Genomic DNA, 20,228 nt, shown 5'->3' on the forward strand with positions numbered 1-20,228 from the left:
TACTATTGGAGTTTTGAAACTCTGTTAAGGTCCTTGTTTGTACTTTTCACTTTTTCTTGCAGAGTCATATCTTTGTAAGTCTCTTCTACGAGTGCCATATTGCTACATGTGCATTCCTTTTGTGTGGCATGGTAATTTGCCTGCCTTCCAGGTCTTGCACCTTGCTGTCTACTACACTTTTTATATGCACCCGTGTCATTAATATTGTGTGAGGAGGATGCACAGACATCCCTTCTGTCTGATTACCGCAGTTTTCACTCTGGTGCTGGACCCAGACATTTCTTCCTTGAAGGACGGGCATGACAATGGGGTGCACTCGTAACATCAAAATTGGCTAAACAATTTTAAGCTGTACTGTCTGTGGGAGTTGTGCATGCTGGGTCCAAGGCACTGAGTAGGTAAAAGATCAAGAGAGGTCCTGCTGGCAGTCCATAACACGAGTTTGATACTTGGTCAGAAGATTGACATTATATGATAGACACTACTTATGCCAACTGCTCTGTGGTGATGACTACTGAGAGTGACATGACATGGACTACAAGTGAGATGATGGTGCCAGTAGTCCACCTATAATCCAACTCTGTGTGTATAGCTTCTCAAATAGCCGATGCTTAAAACCTTTTGAGGTGCAGCAACATAACAATTTGGCGTGCCAGTACAGTCAGATTTGTTTGTACAATGTTTAGTCATTGACTTGTTCAAACCGAAGAGCCTTTGTACTTTTTTGTCAATTGAGAGAGTGCATACACTACCAACACCCCCTCCTAAAGCTCCTTGGGTGAAAATTGCACAACTATTAAACTTCAAGAGCAGGCACACATTCCTGCAGGCTGCCAAACCACTAGCCATTTGTCATTTGGAATGGAAAGATACTTTATCTCTGAGATTTCCTTCAGGTGGTTCAGCAACAAATGCAAAACTTTGATGCAGTTAAAAGAGAACTGAGGGACAGAGATGTTAGTCATCTGATCCTTTTTCGAGACGTATTCAGGATCAAAGTGGAAGAAAAGCAGATTATTTTCCATTACAATGCATGGGACTGTGTGGTGGGATAGTGCAAGCTCAAGAAGAGGTTTAGAATGAAATGGAATTGAGTTACGAATAGTGTGAGGACGTAGGACTCGGAGTAGACACCATGACTTGCACCTCTGAACTCCATCTGAATAGCGGAGGGAGATGGCCCTACCTCTTTGAATAGCCCTTTATATGCAGCTATCACTTCCTATTCCGCCATTTAATTGAGCTACGCAACAGGCATGACTATATGGATAGCACCTGGGCTCCAGTTTGGTTGACCATTGCAGGGCAGATATGGAGGGGTGGTATACGTCCTGGTTCAGAGGATACTCAGTGGCAGATAGATCTGAATTCTAAGCATGTTTGCTTCCAACACGGACAACGGGGATTTTTACACCCTGGCCAGAACCCTGCTCCTGCCTTACCTGGGTACACCGCTTTTGTGGGAAGGAAACTTTAATTGTGTCCTTGACGGACACATGGGTAAGTCTCCACTGAGACAGGGGAAAAAGCTACAGATGCCTGGTACTTTGTGAGACACTGTGATGCACTTTGACTGTGTGGACATCTGGAGGGCCCAACACCCTGAACAATGTGAATACTTTTGCTATACAGTGGTTCACAACACCTATAGCAAACTGGATATGTTCTTGGTGAATTCCATGCCTTGCTTCCTTGTATGACAAACGGTATGCATCTTTGGCCTGATGAAGGATTCTACCCAAAATGCATTGGGATCAAGTATATGTTTTTCCGAAGTCCTCGGTTTCGGTCAAGTGTGAAGCAACATTTGGATTTTTTAATGGACAGTATTCTATTTACACTACAATAAATTGAAGTATTGCATCATCTTTTGTTTGGAGTATGATAAACTGTTGAACTGTTTAAGTGACGTTTCACATATGACCAGACCAGAACAGTGATTAGCCTTTGGGCATACCAGTTGTACATTGACTCCAGGAGGCAAACCGTATGGGGGTCCTCTCACCATCTTTGTAGGAAACACAGTTGTGATGATCCCTAAGCCGGGCATGGACCCCTCAGACCGGGGGTCTTATCGTCCTTGCCAATGATCTATGTTGATAGCAAAATCCTCTTGGAAGCCCTAGCTACAAGGTTCCTTAGGGTGGTCTACGCACTCAGTGCACGAGGACCAATGTGGTTTCATACCTAATACAGGGACACATGAACTTGAGGCGTTTATCCCATGCTATGCACTTTGTCAGGCGGGTGGTGATGGAGGAAGCCTTCATGGTTCCCAACATTGGAAAGGCCTTCGACTCCCTGAGTTGGGAGTATCTCTGGGAGGTACTGCGCTGGATGGGCTTCGGTCCAAGGTTTATGTCCTTGGTGTGGCTTTTATATGAGGCAGAAATGGCTAGGGTGCATACCAGTGGTGTCGTCTCTGACAACATGTGCGGTGTGACTAACTGGAAGGACCATGACAGCTTATTGTTTACAAAGATATATTGCTTACAGCTCTGCAGTTAGGGAGAAGAGCAATGGGGACAGCAGGCATGTATGAGTGAAAAACTGTTTTCAAAAATAATTTTGGGCTTTCTGAAAGATTGATCAGAAACTAAGGATTGGAATCCTTTTAGAACAAAGCGAATTTAAAGAGGGAAATTCAACATTAGACTATTGCTATAGTCAGTTGTGATTAGTATGAACATCTGTGGAATTAAGGGGCAACTTGCACTTCTACATAGTAGACTTTCACACCGCATTTCATTTGGTGGATCACCAAGAGTTGTAGGAAACATTGATACAATTAGAAGTCGCAAAGGGCCTTCGTTTAATCTTGCAAGAACTACACAGGCAGAACTGGGCATGTGTCATTATAGATGCAGAGGGAACATTGACTCGTGAAATTACAATTAGAAAAGGACTGAAACAGGACTGTATGGTGGCCCCTTGCTGTTCTCTTTCATTTTAACAGATTTGCCTGCTGTTTCATCAAAATCAAAGGCTTAAGCCCAAAAATGAATATCACACGTTCCACGTTTTTTTTAAATATATAGATAATCTCGTCATCGTGGATGTGACAGGATTAGACCTTCAAAAGAAACTAGAGGCTTTTTATGAATATTGCATTAGGAAGAAACTGATAGTAAATGTGGATAAGACAAAGGTTTTGGTATTGGGGTAAAGAAAGACAAACTATAAATGGCTCCTTAGAGATAGAAAATAGAGGTAGTTAATTCTAATATCTAAGCATGTGGTTTAGGGAGGAACTGCTGTGGCAGGAACACATTGAACTTCTAAAAGTACAAGCAGTGTCCTCAGTAAGTGAGCTTAAAGAATTCAATAAAGAGCATGGTGGCCCTTCTCTAAGGAGATGTAGGCGATTAACAATACATATAGGAAATCAAAGGTTCCAAATAAACAATTCTAAGGCTGAACTCGGCATGCTAACAAAATGTTCTAGAAAACACAATATGAGGTGCTCCGCTGGTAAAATATCTACCTATTTTTTGAGACACTAATAGCAAAACGGCGAGGGGTTCCAAAACATTGACGCCTTGCCAACCCCATTCCTTTGATTAGCAGTGCTAAAGTTCAGAGGCAGTTTAAACCACCCCTATGTGAGACGTAAGGCAAAGACTGAATTGGTAGATGCCAACGGAACCTGTACATGTGGGTTTAATGTTTTACTGGGCTGTCCAAGGTTATTGCCCGCGCATAAAGCATTTTTATAGCCAGTCCTTTTGAAATATGGAATGTTAGAGCGTAGGCACGCAGCTGATTTTTGGATAGATAAGAGGTATTTGGATGTAACCTGTCAAATAGGAAGATTTTTGTTAGGAACTTTTAAAGGACTATTAACCATTTAGATTTGAATAATATTTATTGAGGTGACTTATAACGAATGTATTTAGTTTGCTGCACAGGCTTTTACAGTGTGTGCATATTTTGAGTGTACAAATGTGTGAATGTAACATGTATTTATTGTAGGGGTGTTTAAAGACTAAGGTCTTAATTAACATATGTTTTTAAATGAATGACTTTGTCAAAGGGTCAGTATTAAAAAAAAAAAAAAAAGATTTGAGACAGGAGCTGTTCATTCTCATGTGTGACCAGGAAGACAAGGAGGACATTTTCCATTCATATCTGAGTCTACTCTGATGTAGCAACTCTTGGTTTTCCCAATCAATAAAGGGATTAGGTGTGACGAACTGGCGGTCAGCCAGGAATGTGGTGGCACTATTGCTAAACACTGCAGCTTAGCTTCCGTGAGACTTGTATTGTTTTTTCTCATAAAAGATTACCAATACACTGAAAATTTGATTTTGGTAGTTTGTCCCTGACAAAAGGTAGCAAGAAATAGTTATAATCCAAATGTGACAATCAAAATTGATTCTGCAGACATTTTTGCAGAAAATATGCTTTTCTAAAAGCATGTTACATGGAGGCATTAGTGGGAGTAAAAACATTCCTGGGTCCGGCATGCTACATCTGGCCTTTTAACAAATGTGTTTCTACATATAGTTATTTACCAAAGTGACATGTATGGAAACATTTAACTCGAAGTTGTTCTCTTCTAATGAGGAGCACATTTTACTGGGGCTTGGCAAGTGGATCTAAGCTACTCCAGAGGTGAAATACTAAATGCCCAAAGCAAAAGTAACTGTGGCGGTAAAACTGAAAAAATGTACATTTCCTACAATCCCTCTGTATTAATAGTGTCGATGCTTTCAGAAACGCATGCATGTTTTGAATATGAATGTCTTACTCAATAGGGAAAATGAGAGCAGTTTACATCTGCAGAAAAAGTGATAGTCGGAAAGTAAGTTAACAACATTGTCAGTGGTGGTAAAAGTAGGAGTAGTAATTCTTAAACTTAGTTACCTATATACCTGTCCACAACTGACTTCCATATGCTCATTTGTGTCATGCTGGAAAATATAATCATGTATTTATTTAAAAAATGTTGATTACGTTTTTTGCACTTCCTTCCTTGGTCTAGCACTTTTTTGATGATCCTGAAGGAAAGATTGAACTGCCACAAGTTCTTCATGTTCATACATGGAAGCGTCCACATGAATTTATAACCAATATGGTAAGGAATGTTTTATGGGCGTACCAAATGTTACCCAGGAAATGAATTGTACTATTTGTTTTACTTATTAGGTGCACATTTGTTCTTTTGCCCTTAAGTTAATAGTGATCATTTAACGTTTTCTTTGTATTGCCTTTTTTTCTGACCACCTATTAGAATGGAAAACAGGGCCCAGCACCCTCGGGCAACATTAGACTTCTTGACCCGTTTCAAATCACTCCATAATTGGACATGTGCAAATTAATTAAGCATTATTATATATACAATGTATACGGGCTATTTCATATACTGGAAATTTAAGTTGTTGTCCACAACACAAATCATAGGAGGGATAACTTCACAACACTGGCTCCCTTAAACTCCCTGCTGGTGCTCCTGAACTCCTTTGCTAGCACGCTTCTTGCTGTTGTGAGTGATGTAACGACCACTTGAGATACCTCTCCCGCTAATAGGGGTACACTCAATGGCGGCTGGTTTCTATTTACAGCAGGAGGGCTGGGGATACAATAATAATATCTTTTTTTGATGAAAAAGAAAAGGATTTACCTATCTGCAACAGGTCTCCCTTTCTTCACAGCGTCCTCCTCTCGTGGCTTCAGCGCGGCGCGGGAACCAAGAGACAGGGTTACCACATCCTGATGCTGGTTTCATGCTGGTAAACAGCATGAAAGCAGTATCAGGATTGGTGGGAGTGGGCTCTCTCAGCGCTCACTGGAGCGCTGGAGGCCTGTGCTTTCCCCAACCCGGCTGTCTTAAGACAGCCGGGTTAGAGATGTGTAAAGTGCGCATGTCTGGCTGGCTGTCGCAAGACAGCCGGCCAAAGGGACATGTACACTTTAAACAAGTGCATAGTTCTCTGCTGCTGTCACTCAACAGCTATTGCCTGGCCCCGTCCGACCTGACCCTTGATTCAGGACTAGGTACTGAAAAATAAAATAGTAATGAAGTTTATTACCATTTTATTTTTCAGCTCTGGGGCATTTTGGGAGCATTTTTGTAGCAGGGCGATGCTCCTCCGCTCTTGTGGAGGGGTCGCCCATAGGTACGCTGCCCCCTACTCTCCTTAGTTCTTTTGGTGGTTTTCTGGCTTGCAAGTCTGCACAGATTGCACTGGGACAGGGGAAGAATTCTGTGGGAATGCAGCGCACACTGTTCCTCCATCATGGTGATGACCTTGATGTGCTGGTTGTCACTGCCATTGCCCATTCCACAATGCTCCTGCTCAAAATGGCCTAGATCTAACAAAGAACCCCTGCTGGTTCCAGTCCATCAAGCTGCCGTCTCACACTCACACACACCTTCAGGACATATTCTTAAAACTATCATACATAATATCTTCATCTAGCTGAGGTCCTCAGAACCTACAGGTGATGGCAGGAGCTAAAAATGAATCACAACCTTATGGGGAAATTCAAGGCTACTATGTTTATACAGAAAGCATTCACTTTTTTCAATTAAGAGGCTTCAGTATGGTTTGAAGCTTATAGTAAACCTAGCTAGGATGCAGTAAAGCCCTATACATAGTAAGGGGTATGGAATGCTCCAGGACTGTGTACAAAGAAAGGTGTTGAATCAGAGGAGGACTGCAAGTGCCCACGGATGCAGAAAGCTCTGGGAGTTCTAAGCAGCTCCTTAAAGAGATAGGGGCCTGATTTAGAGGTTGACTTACAGAGTAAAGGCAATCAGGGTGGCAGAAAACTTTACTCTGCCACCCTGCCTTTACACCACACACCAAATTTACAGTTCACCACCGGCCCTGCACTGAACTCTATGGGTTTGTATGAACCACCGTCATGGCTGTTCATACAAAGAAATTCAAAAATTGATGTGTCCGTTATTCATTATGAACTCTTACACTAACGTTTTAAAAGTTTTTACTTTTCCAGTTTGGTGTTGGAAAAGTAAACACTAATGACCAAACACCATATAGGTTTTCTTTCATGATGTTGGGTGTCAGTTTTATATTTATACTCGTGGCAGGGCATCGGAGGACGGTTTGTGGCGACTTCAGCATATAAATCTGGCCGTTCTCCTGACTCAAAACGGGTGTGTGGACTGAGACTTTAGCGAATAGAGAACTCCATCGCTATTGTGACAAAGTACCATGTCTGGCGAAATATAATTCGGGCCCTAAGTTTTTGTTTCCTTCTTGCTTTAAACGAACAGTGTAATATCCGTTATCTGTGATGGAGGTTTGTTTAAAATCATAGGTGAACATTTTGCCTTCTGGCCTTTTTTTTTCGTTCGTTCGTTACTTTATTTCGGCAAATATTGCCATAAAAGTCAAGACAGGAAATAAATACGACATACATAAATACATTATACAATAAAATATAAGATACAATACATACAGTTGGCAAGAAGTATATGGATGTCCCCATGATTAAGCAGTATCATTAGGCGTATAAAAATATAAATAACAATTTATAAAATAATTAAAAGCCAGAAAAATAAAATAAAAATTTAATTAACTTGTCGATAAAACAGTGCATCATATACCTTTGCAAGGAGGGGGATGAGCGGGCCACCTGACAAAGCGTTACAATTTGTGACCAAGTCGATTCCTGATAAGGTACACATTATATAGGAATCTGCTTGTGCCAAACACCACTAATTGTGAAGTATTGGACTGAAATATGCGCACTGCTTCTTTATAGGATCTGACCCCCACATATTTACAAACGGGTTTGATCCACCGATCCCTTGGTTTCTTGTATACTGGGCAAAAGAAGAGTAAATGAACAACGTCTTCTTTAGCCCCTAAGGTACAGAGAGTGCAGAGTTCACAACCTTTTACCCCTCCCCAATTGCATGTGTAAGCATTAATCTGTAAGACCCCGTACCTAAACTGTAAATAAAGTGTTTTTGCCAGAGGAGGGCCGACCTCATCCAAAAATTGTTCGAATTTAGGTGTATCTTTTATGTTTAAAAAATTCAAAGTCAGAGTACCAATCGATGAACTATGCAGTAGCTCTCCGTTGACATAAGACCAAAAAGTGTCCTTTACATTTTTCCTGGTACATGTTGTCATATTCTGTGGAGCTTCCCATAGGTGTGATAAACCTAATCTCTCGTACCACTTAGATACATATTTTAACCAAGGGGTATTCATATGTCCATCTATCTGAGTTAGTTCAGTCAATCCGTTCTTGTAATCACTCAACTCCGGGGTTACCCATAGCCTGACCCAATACAGCAATGGTCTTAATAATGCTTGATAGTCTGCTCTTTTAAGATTAATATCAAGGAAAACAGGGACTAGGGGGGTTCTTGTCGGTCTTTTAAGTAGCCTTCGTACAAAATGGTTTTCCGTTTTTCCAAAGTTGTTATTGCAATGGAAGCCCCAGAGTTCAGCACCATAAAGGGCGGTCGATTGGGCCTTTGCTTTATATACTTCCAGTGCTGGTGAGATTGCTTTAGAGTGACTGGCTCCGTGTATTTTTAAAATAGGCATTGAGTTTTGTTTAAGGGCTAGAATGCTTTTATCCATCTGCCCTTTCCAGGACAGGTTACTATCCAGCGTCATCCCCAGATAATTGAAACTCCCTACCTGTTCCAGTTTTTGGTTATCCAAGGACAGATTATTCCTGAGGGATTTCTTGGAGTTTATTGACATATACTTTGTTTTGGTAGGATTTATTTCTAGCCCCTTCCCCACGCAATACTTCTGGAAAGAATCCACCAAATTCTGTAAACCTCTCGGAGTTTGAGAAATGAGGATGGTGTCATCGGCAAATAGTAATGCCGTAACCGGCTCGCCACCTAGCTTCGGTGAGTCATGTACACAATCCCTTAAATAGATTGGAATATCATTAACATATAGTGAGAAGAGTGTAGGAGCTAACACGCAGCCTTGGCGCACACCACGGTCTACAGGTATGGCCCTTGAGGTCTCACCTTCTTTTCCCCACCTAATTTTTGCATAGTTCCCTGTGTGAAGCTTGATAAGTTCTTTAAGTAGTTCCCCAGGGACCGCCATGTTTCTTAATGTAGACCACATCAAATTGCGAGGAACAAGGTCAAAGGCGGCCCTTAGATCCATGAATGCCACATAGAGGCTACCCTTCCTTATGGTTATATACTTCCAACAGATGCACATGAACCTAAACACCTGGTCAACCGTACTTACTTTTATTCTAAAGCCAGCCTGATATTTGGTTAATATTTTAGTCTCTTCAATCCAATCTAAAAGCCTGTTTAAAATATGTCTGGCATATATCTTTTGAAATGAGTCTATTAAACTTATTGGGCGGTAATTACTTGGATCGTAGCGATCACCTTTTTTAAAAATTGTCGTAATTTCTGCCCCTTTCCAGGAATCGGGGATTGGTGTGCCTGCCACAATGGAATTACTCAAGTAATTTATGTAAGGCCCCCACACATCCACATCATATTTTAGAAGATCTCCGGGGATTTTGTCAGGGCCTGGGGCTTTGCCCAATTTCACAGCTAATAAAACCTTATTAGTTTCTTCTAAACTAAAGGTTAGTGGAGCAACACTTATCTCTAAATTTGTCTCATGGTCCTCGAAGGGCAAATTCTCCTGTTTGTTAGCATAGAGCTTAGTGAAGTGGTCGCACCAAGTATTTTCATCTAGGAAAATATCCTTTGTTGATCTGCCCTGCTTATTTCCATTAGCGATTAGATTCCAGAACATACTCTGGTCCCGTAGCTTAGCTGCATTCAAGAGATCCTCCCAGAAATTTTCATCCCATGTTTTTTTAGCTTGGGCCAACGTTTTTTTGTGGGCTAGTCTATTGTTTTTTATATCCAAGCTGTTCCCGGATTTTACTGCCTGGATTAGTCTTGATTTTGCTATACGACAGTCTTTATTATACCATGGGTTCGCTGACTCAAGATCATTCCGTTTCCTATTACCATCTTTTTTATAGATTTTGCTCAATAGTGGGGTTAATGCGTCTACCAGCTTAAGATGTATGTCAAGCACACCTTGTGTTCCCACTAATGCTGTCTGAAGGCCTCCTACCGTTTCAGTAAATACATTGTATATATTTATCAGCGTTATTTCGGTTCCCAAGATATAGGGCCATCTTAGGGCACGCCTGTTATTAGTTACCTCTAGTTCCGCGACCGTGGTATTTAATAGGGTCTCTTCTTTGGATTTAATAATGAATGCTTGGGAATCCAGCCATAGTAGGAGGGGAAAATGATCACTCTCCGTCCTATGGTCTATCTTAAAGTCGGTTATTTGGTCCCATATATTCCGGGTAGCCATTAAAAAATCTATATGGGATCTGGAATTTCCCTTAAAATAGGTTGGGGCTGCTGGTCTGTCTGAACGAAATCGACCATTACAGGCCCTTAGGTCATGCGCCACAGTCAACTGTAAAATCTGTAAGGCGGCTTTTGTGCCTTTAGCTGCACTTACAGATTTTAAGGGCAGGATGTCATTAGCAGCATCTTGATCGTCGAATAATTTTTCCAACCCCGGGATAGGCTCATATTTACAATTAAAATCTCCACCAACTAACACCTTTGCATTATCTCCTAATGAGTCTAGAACGGAGTCCAAGAGTTCTATTACCTCTGATTCCTTGTTAGAAGGGAACGGTCTGTTATATATATTTATTAGATGTATAGTTTCTTTCCCCCTTGTTTTGATTTTAAGGCCTAGTAGGTCCGGGGAGGGGATGGGTAGCGGGGTGACATCTATTTCTAGGGTCACTTTAACCCAGATGACCAGTCCCCCTGAGGCTCTCCCTCTAGTTGATGGAATAGCATGGGAACAATAGGTTTTATACCCCAGCCTATGGGGGGTTTCTACCATCCAGGTTTCTTGTAGGAGTATGATGTCGTAGTTCTCAATATAGGAACACCATACCACATCCTCAAGGTTCCTTGCTAAGCCAGCTATATTCCATGATATCAGTCTAATACTTGATTTTCCTTTTACACAGGGAGGATCTAATACTATAAGTAGGTTGTCTTTTTCTGTAACATCCTCCAGCTCAACTAAGGGGTTTGGCTCTTTATCTTGGTTGTAGTTTTTACTAGTGTCTTTACTAGTGTCTTTACCCTCCATGGTCACTGAGAGGCACTTATCCGGTACACCCGAACTAGTTGTCTTACTTAAAATAGAATAAGGGGATTTAACGTTGCTTACCAATTTAACTGTCCTTGTATTTCTGGGACTCGAGGGTACTATGAGTTCCGGTTCAAGATCTTCTATACTCTGTTTTTGTTCCCACGTCTGGGTATATACTAACGTTTCTGTGATGGGATCCCCTGCTCGTGGGAGTCAATCGTTTTCGTCCAAAGTGCTCAGTACTGAAAAGCTATTTCCAGTTGGGGTATAAGAGCTAGTGTTTCTTCTAATAGTCAAGGGTCTGTGTTTTTTAGAAGGTTCTGATGTACTGGCTAAGTGTCGATAAAAATAACCCAGAGGATGCACACCCACGTCAGATTCCTTTATATCCAAGGAGGCTGCTCTAAGAAGGACAGTCGCAACATGTTGAGGGTGCCTAAAATTAACAATTACACAGTCTCCCTTACATTTTTTCCTTGCGTTTCCGATCCATGGTATCCGCCTAGTAGACAGTATTTGATCGGATAGGTGTGGGGGGAAACCACAATTTTTGTTTAACCAGGCAACTGATTTCCGTTTGAGAGAATCATGTGATTCCTCACGGAAGTTCACTGCTGTTGGGTCTAAGGGAGGAATGTTCGAAAGGACTATGACATAGGGTTCACAATCAGGTGGGAGGTTAATAAAATTTGGTCTGTTCACAGGAGTAGTGTTCCTCACAATATTAGATGCAGCTGCTTTCATATGAGGGGTTCTATCCACCATACTTGGTGGCTCCCTAGATTCAGGTAAACGTGGCCTCTGTGCTTCAACCAATTGTTCAGGGTTGCCGGATTGGACGGATAGCTCAGACTGTTTCATAGTTTGTCCCATATACATTTTGTCTAAAAGACCACCCAACCTAGATACCTCCGTAGATAGTAATTCAATCTTTTCCATAAGAGGTTTAGTCATATGGACTAGTTTTTCCTCAAATAGCTTAGCGATGTGGCCCAAGAGAACACCATTCACATCGTCCTTGTTAATTGTAATCCCATTTTCAGCTACATTACTTCTATGACCATATTCTATCATTGGTTCAATTGTTGGTTTGAAATGAGTGTTACCCCGCTTGGATAGCATTTTTCTGCATTTTCTAACAGCTCTCTTAGGAGGAGAGTGAGACAATGCAGGCTCACTCGGGGGCTCCAATGGGACTTGATTTGTTGGCTCTAAAACGAAGGGTAAACCGGCTGGGTTTTCCAAAGGGAGAGCTTCAATATTAAGGGGGTCCATCATAACAGAACCGCTACCATTGTTTACAGGAGAAAACATTTCTGGGGTGGACTCCTTCCCTAAGGACTTCCTTCTATCAGTGTTTATCTTGCTCACCATTTTAACCAGGTAATTATCCAGGGTGGAAATATTCTTAGCCATTCTACACCGCCCTCACGAATATGACGACCACTACTAGTTTTTGATAAATACTAGACTGTCTAGTTTTATGGCCCTGCACTACACAGAACTTTTATATCGTTTACAAAGTATAGGGCCTCTACATATATCAGCAATAACACAGAACAGCAAGTGTATAACACCCAGAAGACACAATGAATCAATTTAAATGGAGCCCAGGTATACAGCTTACTAAAACGTTATCATATTCAATAAAAACAATTACAATTAACTGCTTAGTGAACTTGCTCAACCCGACCCCTTCTGGCCCCCTAACGGCTCCCTAACGGACTCACAACGGCCTGTCCTTTGCCCGACCCCGCTCAGCCAGGGGCAGGATCAGTTTGATATCACCTTCGGGCGTGTGAGATCCGCTTGTTCTGCTTCCGTGGTGCTAGGGGACCTTGCTAAAGTAGTCCCGTCCTGGTCCGTCAACGCTCCTCCCACACAGCGGTCGCAATGTCGGGGACAGCACCCCCCGAGGACCACAAGGGCACACAGGTATGCTGCACGATACAGGTGTAATTAAATTACAGCATTAATATGTCTGTGACCAGATATTAAAGAGGGGTGGCCCAGCCCAGCCTCTTACTGTCGATGACGGGCGAAGGACGGGCCCGCCCTTGGCCCGGGCTTCGCCCGGGCGCCGCCCGCGCGCGTGTCCCGCGGCTGCGGGCGCGCCAAGTGAAGTTTAAAGGGCCTCCCGCCCTATCAGCAGCTGAGGCTGCTACCGCCGAGATTTAAAGGGCTCCTGCCGCCTGTGCAAGTCTGTGCGCGTCCCGCGGCTGCGGGCGCGCCAAGTGAAGTTTAAAGGGCCTCCCGCCCTATCAGCAGCTGAGGCTGCTACCGCCGAGATTTAAAGGGCTCCTGCCGCCTGTGCAAGTCTGTGCGCGTCCCCCTTTTTATTTTTGTACTTCTAGTTTGTATGTCGGCCGGGTTCATTCTATGTGTGGTATTGTTTTTTTCTGCTAGGTAGCATGTTTTGTTAGTTGTTACCGACTTGTAGATGATGCGTCATAAATTGATTATGACACAGGCCTGCAAACATAGCTAGTAAAGGTCATTAAGGCTGGAAATGATACCATTGTATTTCGATTCAAGCAGCTGCAATCAAGGTGGTCTTCTGTTTAGTCTGGGCAGAGCAGTGAATTTCCTTTAGAAATGATAAAAATGAGAGGGACCCAAAGGTAGTAGAGTGCTTTACATGAGCATCATTTACATTACACAAGGGCACATTCATTTTGGCTTTAGGCCTGGGGAGATTAAGTGATTTGCCCAGAATTATGGGATGTCGAGCTGACGCCGAAACTCAAACCTGGTTCCTCAGTTGCAAAATCTGCAACTCTGGTCGTACTCCAACATTGTCTCCCTTAAGTGTAACACATAATCAATGATCAACTGGGATAAAAAACTTCAGGATAGCACATAATTTAAAAGTGCTTTTTTACTATTTGAGAACTCAGAAAATATGTCCTCATTTTAGTTTTTTAGAGCACTAACCATAATCTCTATGGGAATAAGGCCCTCTGATTTTTATAGTTTCTAAGGGAAATGCTTTAGGTATTACAATTTTGATTACATCAACATGACGTCAGGTATGCCACACTTTTGTAATAAATATAGAATGTTAGCAATCTAGTTGTGCATTAGAATACTGTGTGGAGGCAGAAGTCAGGGGCACGGACTCGGATAATTGAGGGCAGGGAGGAGAACAAGGCCAAGTCACTGCCGAAAGGTGTCAAAGCGGTAGCGTGCAATAAAATTCTAGTGAACAAATACCTGGTTGGTGCAGCTTCATTCTTTTATGAGAGAAGGACTGTGGCATATGTATATATATATATATGTATATATATATATACCACAATAGAATTTAAAAAAAAACATAGAAATTCAATGAAAAAACTAAAGGTTACAGGGGCATTATAGTTATGCTCACATTTTAAATGTACAAAACCTTAGACATTTTTCAGTTATAGTTAGAGTTCTCTCAAATAACTATAACTTGTGCCCTCAGGTAACTATAACTTGCGCCCCTGCCATGCAGAGTTTTTTCGTAAACAATTTTACCTCAAACATTGATATTATCAAGCAATGATGTAATCAAAGATGTCACAAGTGCCATCATTTGTGGATAATTACCAGGGCATGGCGAGGGCGAAGCACATAACCTTACACCTTGCATGGCCTTCACTCATGTGCCCTGGAGGACCCCCTTTCTTTTTTTAAATATTTTCCTTGGGGAGATGGTGGTCCCTGGGGCAGCTATATGTATATCAATATCATTGATTCCCCGCCACTTTCTGATGGCCAGCCTGCGGTAGGGTAGCGGCACCTCATACCTCCAACCATTAATGAATCTCCTTCGCGTCCATCCAAACGCAACAGAAAAACATACTGTAGCTTCTTTACACAGAGGATTTTATTATTATTAAATCGGCAAGCAGACAAGAAAAAACCCATGCATTTCTGAGCCCACGCTCCTTGATCACAGATCCGGTGAATAAAACCAAACCTGAATTCCAAAAATCTTTGAGAAAGGCCAGTTCTGCTGTTGACATTATACTATCCACAAGTGGTTAGCTATGCACATGCCCGTGTTAAATATTTGGAATACAATGGTATAGACATATTGTATAAGTTGTGCATGTTGTTTTTCTAGAAGGTCACTTAAAGTTTTGAGACATTGCAGATTATTGAATAATGTAGAATATACATGTGTCCCGCTTAGGGGTTGTTTCTTATACTGCTATTATAGGCAGAGCAGTAAGGTTCTGTGCCGTAATGTTAATCTCACAAATGGGTGTAGTGTATTTTATTAACCTATGGAATGTTGTCCGTAAGGTTTGACAGAAGGTGTCCTTACAGTGGCAAATGCATGCCTGTCAACCTCTTCACTTAAATTGCAGGTCATGTGATGTCTTTAAGAGGGTAATCCCATTAAGGTGAGTAGAAAATTGTCCACGGTTGAAGCATGTTCAAACACTATTATGAATGTTCCTCTAACCATATAAGATGGTGTGATATTGATTGTCTGTTGTCATCAGTGATTTAATTTGAGATATCATCAGTAATGCAAAACACAAATGATGGACGGAATGCGGAACCAATCAAACATTCATCCCCAGCCACAGATCTGGGTTTAATCCTTTGTTCGTTTGCTCACCATGCCACCACAGTTTAGACCCAGCCATATGCAAATCAGTCTTGACCCTGTTCCTCATGGGAACAGTCCAGCCCGAACTGCCAGGCCAGGTCCTCCCTGGAACGGAAACAAGCATTCTGGGACCGGTTTCAGGGTTTCATCCTTCATCAGCCAGTGGCTGGGGGTGAATGTTTGATTTGTTCTGCATTCCGTCCATCTTCTGTTGTTTTTGCAGATATCATCAGTAATGCCATCAATTATGTTATATACCATGTCCTGAGTGATGTAACGTGAGGTCATAAGCGATGCAGGGCGGGGGCACAAGTTATAGTTAGCTCGGTGAATTTCAGAGTATTATTTATCAGATCTTTGCATGGTAGTACTGTGCACACATACTCTCTTCATATAGACCACTCTTCCCTTCCATGTATGATCTTGCTAATTCCCATTTTGTCATTGAACAGTGTGGTTCAGAACCCTCTATATTTCTTCAACTCAAAAAACGCGTCACATGTGGCCTTAACCCAGATACTCTTTACATCTTTTGATCTTTTTAATAGATGTCAGAGCTGCAATCCATCAGTTTTTTGTCCACCATGCTACTGTGGCAGAAAACAGTCTGCCGTTCTTTGTGTTTCCATAAGGAGGTGCCCTAATTTGGCAGTATGCACTAAACTGTTCCTTTTGCAGTGGGTCCAAGGCTGATTTACATATGTCAGGTTTCTTTCTAGTTTGGCAAAGTAGGCGAAAAGATGAGACTGTAATGTGGCCTGAGTGATTGCCCTGGGTGAGATTAATTAAATAATTGATACCACCACGGTATTGTTTGTTATAGTAGATGCCATATGTTTGACGCCTATGCCCAGACGTGTGTCTCTTGCTCACTGTGCCAAAGGATCCAAACTGTACCTCATTGAAAAAACCTAGGTAAGCTGAAACTGGCACGGGATGGAGGGAACCTGGTTTGGCAGTTCAGTCTGGACTGTTCCTGTTGGAGCTGGCCAAGGCTGATTTGCATGTAGCGGTTATCTGCCTAGAGGGAATGGTTGGTGAAACATGATGGAATGGGATACATACTGAGTGGTCACAAAGATTAATTCAAGCATTCTCTCCATCACATTGTTTGTTGCAGTAGACACACCTGTTTCAATGTGACATGATTGCTTACCAGCAAGTACTGGTTAAATCACTGCTCTGAAATACTAATAGCCTCATTGAAATACAGATGAATATTGAGATGATGTTATCTTCCCTAGCCCAGTCTTGAGGTCTACCAAAAATAATTTTCTCCAACAATTGGACAGTGTAATTCAGCTACGAACTAGGCTTAAACAACGATGATCCACTTGATCACATTCTTTAAAAATCGGTATAGTAATTGAAAGGTATCTTATGCTCTAGAATGACCTTATACAAGTCCATGGGGATCCTACCCAGACCAGGGTTCTTTTTAGAGAGGCCATCCACACTAGTCTTGAGCACCTTGGTATGCACAGTTCAACCCTCTCTAGGTCAACAGCAGGCATTGAACTTTCAGTAGTAACTAGATCATTACAGCCATACAATGAGGTCTAATCAGTTATCTTCAGAAATGGATGCCTTAAGTGCAGAATCAGATATGCTGTTTGATCCCCTCCCAACAATCAACCTACCAGAGGTAGAGCATGCAGCTTTCAGCACTTCCCAAGCTTTCATTTTTGCATTTGCCTTAATATGTTTTAACTCCATTCTCTATGTTAGTGTCTGCTACGCCCTCTTTTTCCTAAAACCCAGGAACGTAGCAATATGTGTGTTTACGATTTTCAAAATATGGATTATAGTAGTGTCATCAAAATTCACATTTAGGCATTTCACAGCTGCCACAGCTATCCTAGCATTAAATCCTCCTAATTCTAATGGATTTACCGTGGCCCAGGGTGACCGGCTATGATCATTAGAATGCACTTACACATTTGATAAAAGCAGATGTCTTGGTGGATAATAGTTGAAGTGGTTGAGTGGAAGAAAATGACTTTGCATTTTGGTCACTGTCAGCGAAATACACTTATATAATTTAACTTGACATAAGACCTGGCACCAAAATATAGTGAATAATGAATTCTAACTTTTATAGGTGTAGTGAAATGAAACCAAATGGCCACAGTAGATGTACAAGTTAAGACAAAAGTATCCTTGAAGAAACTATCTTATATATTCATCTTATCTTTAGGTGGAACATCCTCCGTAATGCCACTATAATTATCAAGGTCACATTGCCTCAGTATATATTGTCTACAGGGCTGCACTATTTGCATTGAAATAATGCAAACACAGGAAATATTAGATTGTTATCTCTAGTACTTAGAACATTGACAAATAATCAAAGATGGCAAGAGACGGGCCCCTAATTGATTGCTGTAATAATTACAGTAATTAAAGGCATCCAGACATCGGGGCTCCATCTCCATCTATGAAAAGGAACAGCAACATGTGCTAGAAAAATTACCATTCAGAAAGTTAAACCCTCTCATTTGCCTTTGGAACAGCATAAAGATTCTGAGAAACATCCAGATTTGGGGGCAGTAGGCCAGGATTTAGCAAATGAATCACATATTGTTTAGTGGTGAATGCCTGCACTCCAGAAGAGGTCAATTTAGAAGCTAATCTTCATTCCAAGATATGATGGCACATATGTCTATAGTGGCCTTTTAGAGCTGATCCAAATAGGACTATGACAGCAGTCTTTTTGGGCCTTTCTGCTTACCAGCCAAAGGATTCAGAACACAGCACAGAGAGTCCTGTATGGATGCTGTCACATGAACTACCCACTCTGGCTCAGCTGCATTGCTTCTCAGTCCTCCAAAGGGTTGACAGCAAATCCTTGTATACTTTGTGTCAGCCATAGTATTCATCAGAGCCCCCTGAGTTACAAAACAACACTGAATGTATTTACGCAGCACAATGCTGTGGAAAAGAGAGGTTGACATTGGGTCATGTTTGACCTGACATCCTTGCCATGGTTTTCCCTTAACATTTTGCCTTCACTTCTCCTGTTTTTGCTGGCTTCATTATTGCTGGCTTTAGGACTCTGCACCCCTTACCACTACTAACCAGTGCTAAAGTACTTGTGCTTCCCCTTTCAGTTAAACATTGTAAACCTTGTAAAATTAGCTTACACTTAATTAGCACATTTAATATACCTGTAATTCCTTAGTAAAGTGATACTACCTGTACCCAGGGTCTGTAAATTAAATGGTACTAGTGGGTCTGCAGCAGTGATTGTGCACACCCACTTAAGCAGAACTTTAAACATGTCTCAGGCCTTCCATTTCAGCCTGTGTGTGCAATTTTAAACTGTCATTTTAACCTGGCACAATAAACTTTTTGCCAGGCCTAAACCATCCTTTTTAATACATTTGTCACCACTTGGGTAGACCCTAAACAGCCAGGAAGGCTGGGTGCAGTATTTTTAAAACGTTGTACAGGTACTTTTAACCTTTCCTTGTCCTGGTAGTAAAAAACCCTTACATTTGTTTTTCACTAGTGAAAGGCATGGCTCTCTCATAGGATAACATTGGGTTATTTTATTACATTTAGTAAGTGGTAACTTACATTTGGGAACAGGTAGGAATTTTGGCTTTGGTCTCTAAAGAATTGTAATTTAAAGCCTCTAAGGTTGGCATTTTCTAGTCTAAGCCATTTGGTGCCTGTAGCTGGTATCCCGTGTCACATGAATAGGTGTAGCTAGCAGTTGGTCTTTGTGTATTGCTCCCAGGCAGTGAAGGGAGTGGGTATAGGTGTTGGCAGGATGGGCCATCACTGATTTAGGGGTGGAGCTGTCACCTTTCACAAACACATCACAGAGGCTCTGCCTTGGCACACTCACAAAAGATTTCACATTAGTTGTTTGTTCCCCATAGACAAGCTAGGGCCAGTGGAGCAAGAAAATTCCAAAGACTGTTGGTAGTAGAACCCTATAAAAACTTCTACTTCACAACTGCCACTAAGTATAAATAGTGGACCCTCAGACCCTACTCTTCATACTCTACATATCAGGAGGTGTGGAAGGACTACTGTGCTGCTCTACTGCAAGAAGGACTGCTACTCTGTTGCACTGCTGCCTGAGTGAGGATTGGACCTTCATCTTGATTCCAGCACCAACAGAGTGGCTGCAAGGGCTAATTGGCTGGCCTCCTTAACAGAGCCTCCAGAACAGAAAAGACCCAAACACCAGACTGTGCCAGCGGTGAGTCCTGCCTCCCAAATGGTACCAACCCTGTCCATGATCCTTGAAGTGGGCCGAAACTGCTCTGCCAGTCCAGCTGTGGGCTAGGAGACCCAATGCAGCACGACGCATCACCTCATAGTTCTGCATTAGAATTGCAGCTACGCGACACATCCCCGACACAGGATTTTGCAGCTCCTCAGAATCTCAGCTGCGTGATACATCCTTGACATAGGACCTTGCCTCGCAGCCCTACAGGTCCATGGAACCACTGCTACACCACACCTCCTCGATGCAGGGCCTCGCACCCTAACCACACAGCACC

At 42.0% G+C, this 20,228-nt stretch overlaps 1 protein-coding gene across 2 annotated transcripts in view; it reads left to right on the forward strand.

The window, feature by feature from the left end:
• The window catches only part of ADGB (androglobin), an 871,677-nt gene that overhangs the window by 95,671 nt on the left and 755,778 nt on the right, over positions 1-20,228 (forward strand). For both annotated transcript variants that reach the window (XM_069235154.1, XM_069235155.1), the window contains exon 3: positions 4,985-5,077. In XM_069235154.1, coding sequence (XP_069091255.1) covers positions 4,985-5,077 — 93 coding nt within the window. The remainder of the gene's footprint in view (positions 1-4,984; positions 5,078-20,228) is intronic.

The sequence above is a fragment of the Pleurodeles waltl genome, chromosome 5 (genome assembly GCF_031143425.1).
Source record: "Pleurodeles waltl isolate 20211129_DDA chromosome 5, aPleWal1.hap1.20221129, whole genome shotgun sequence".
NCBI lineage: Eukaryota > Metazoa > Chordata > Amphibia > Caudata > Salamandridae > Pleurodeles > Pleurodeles waltl.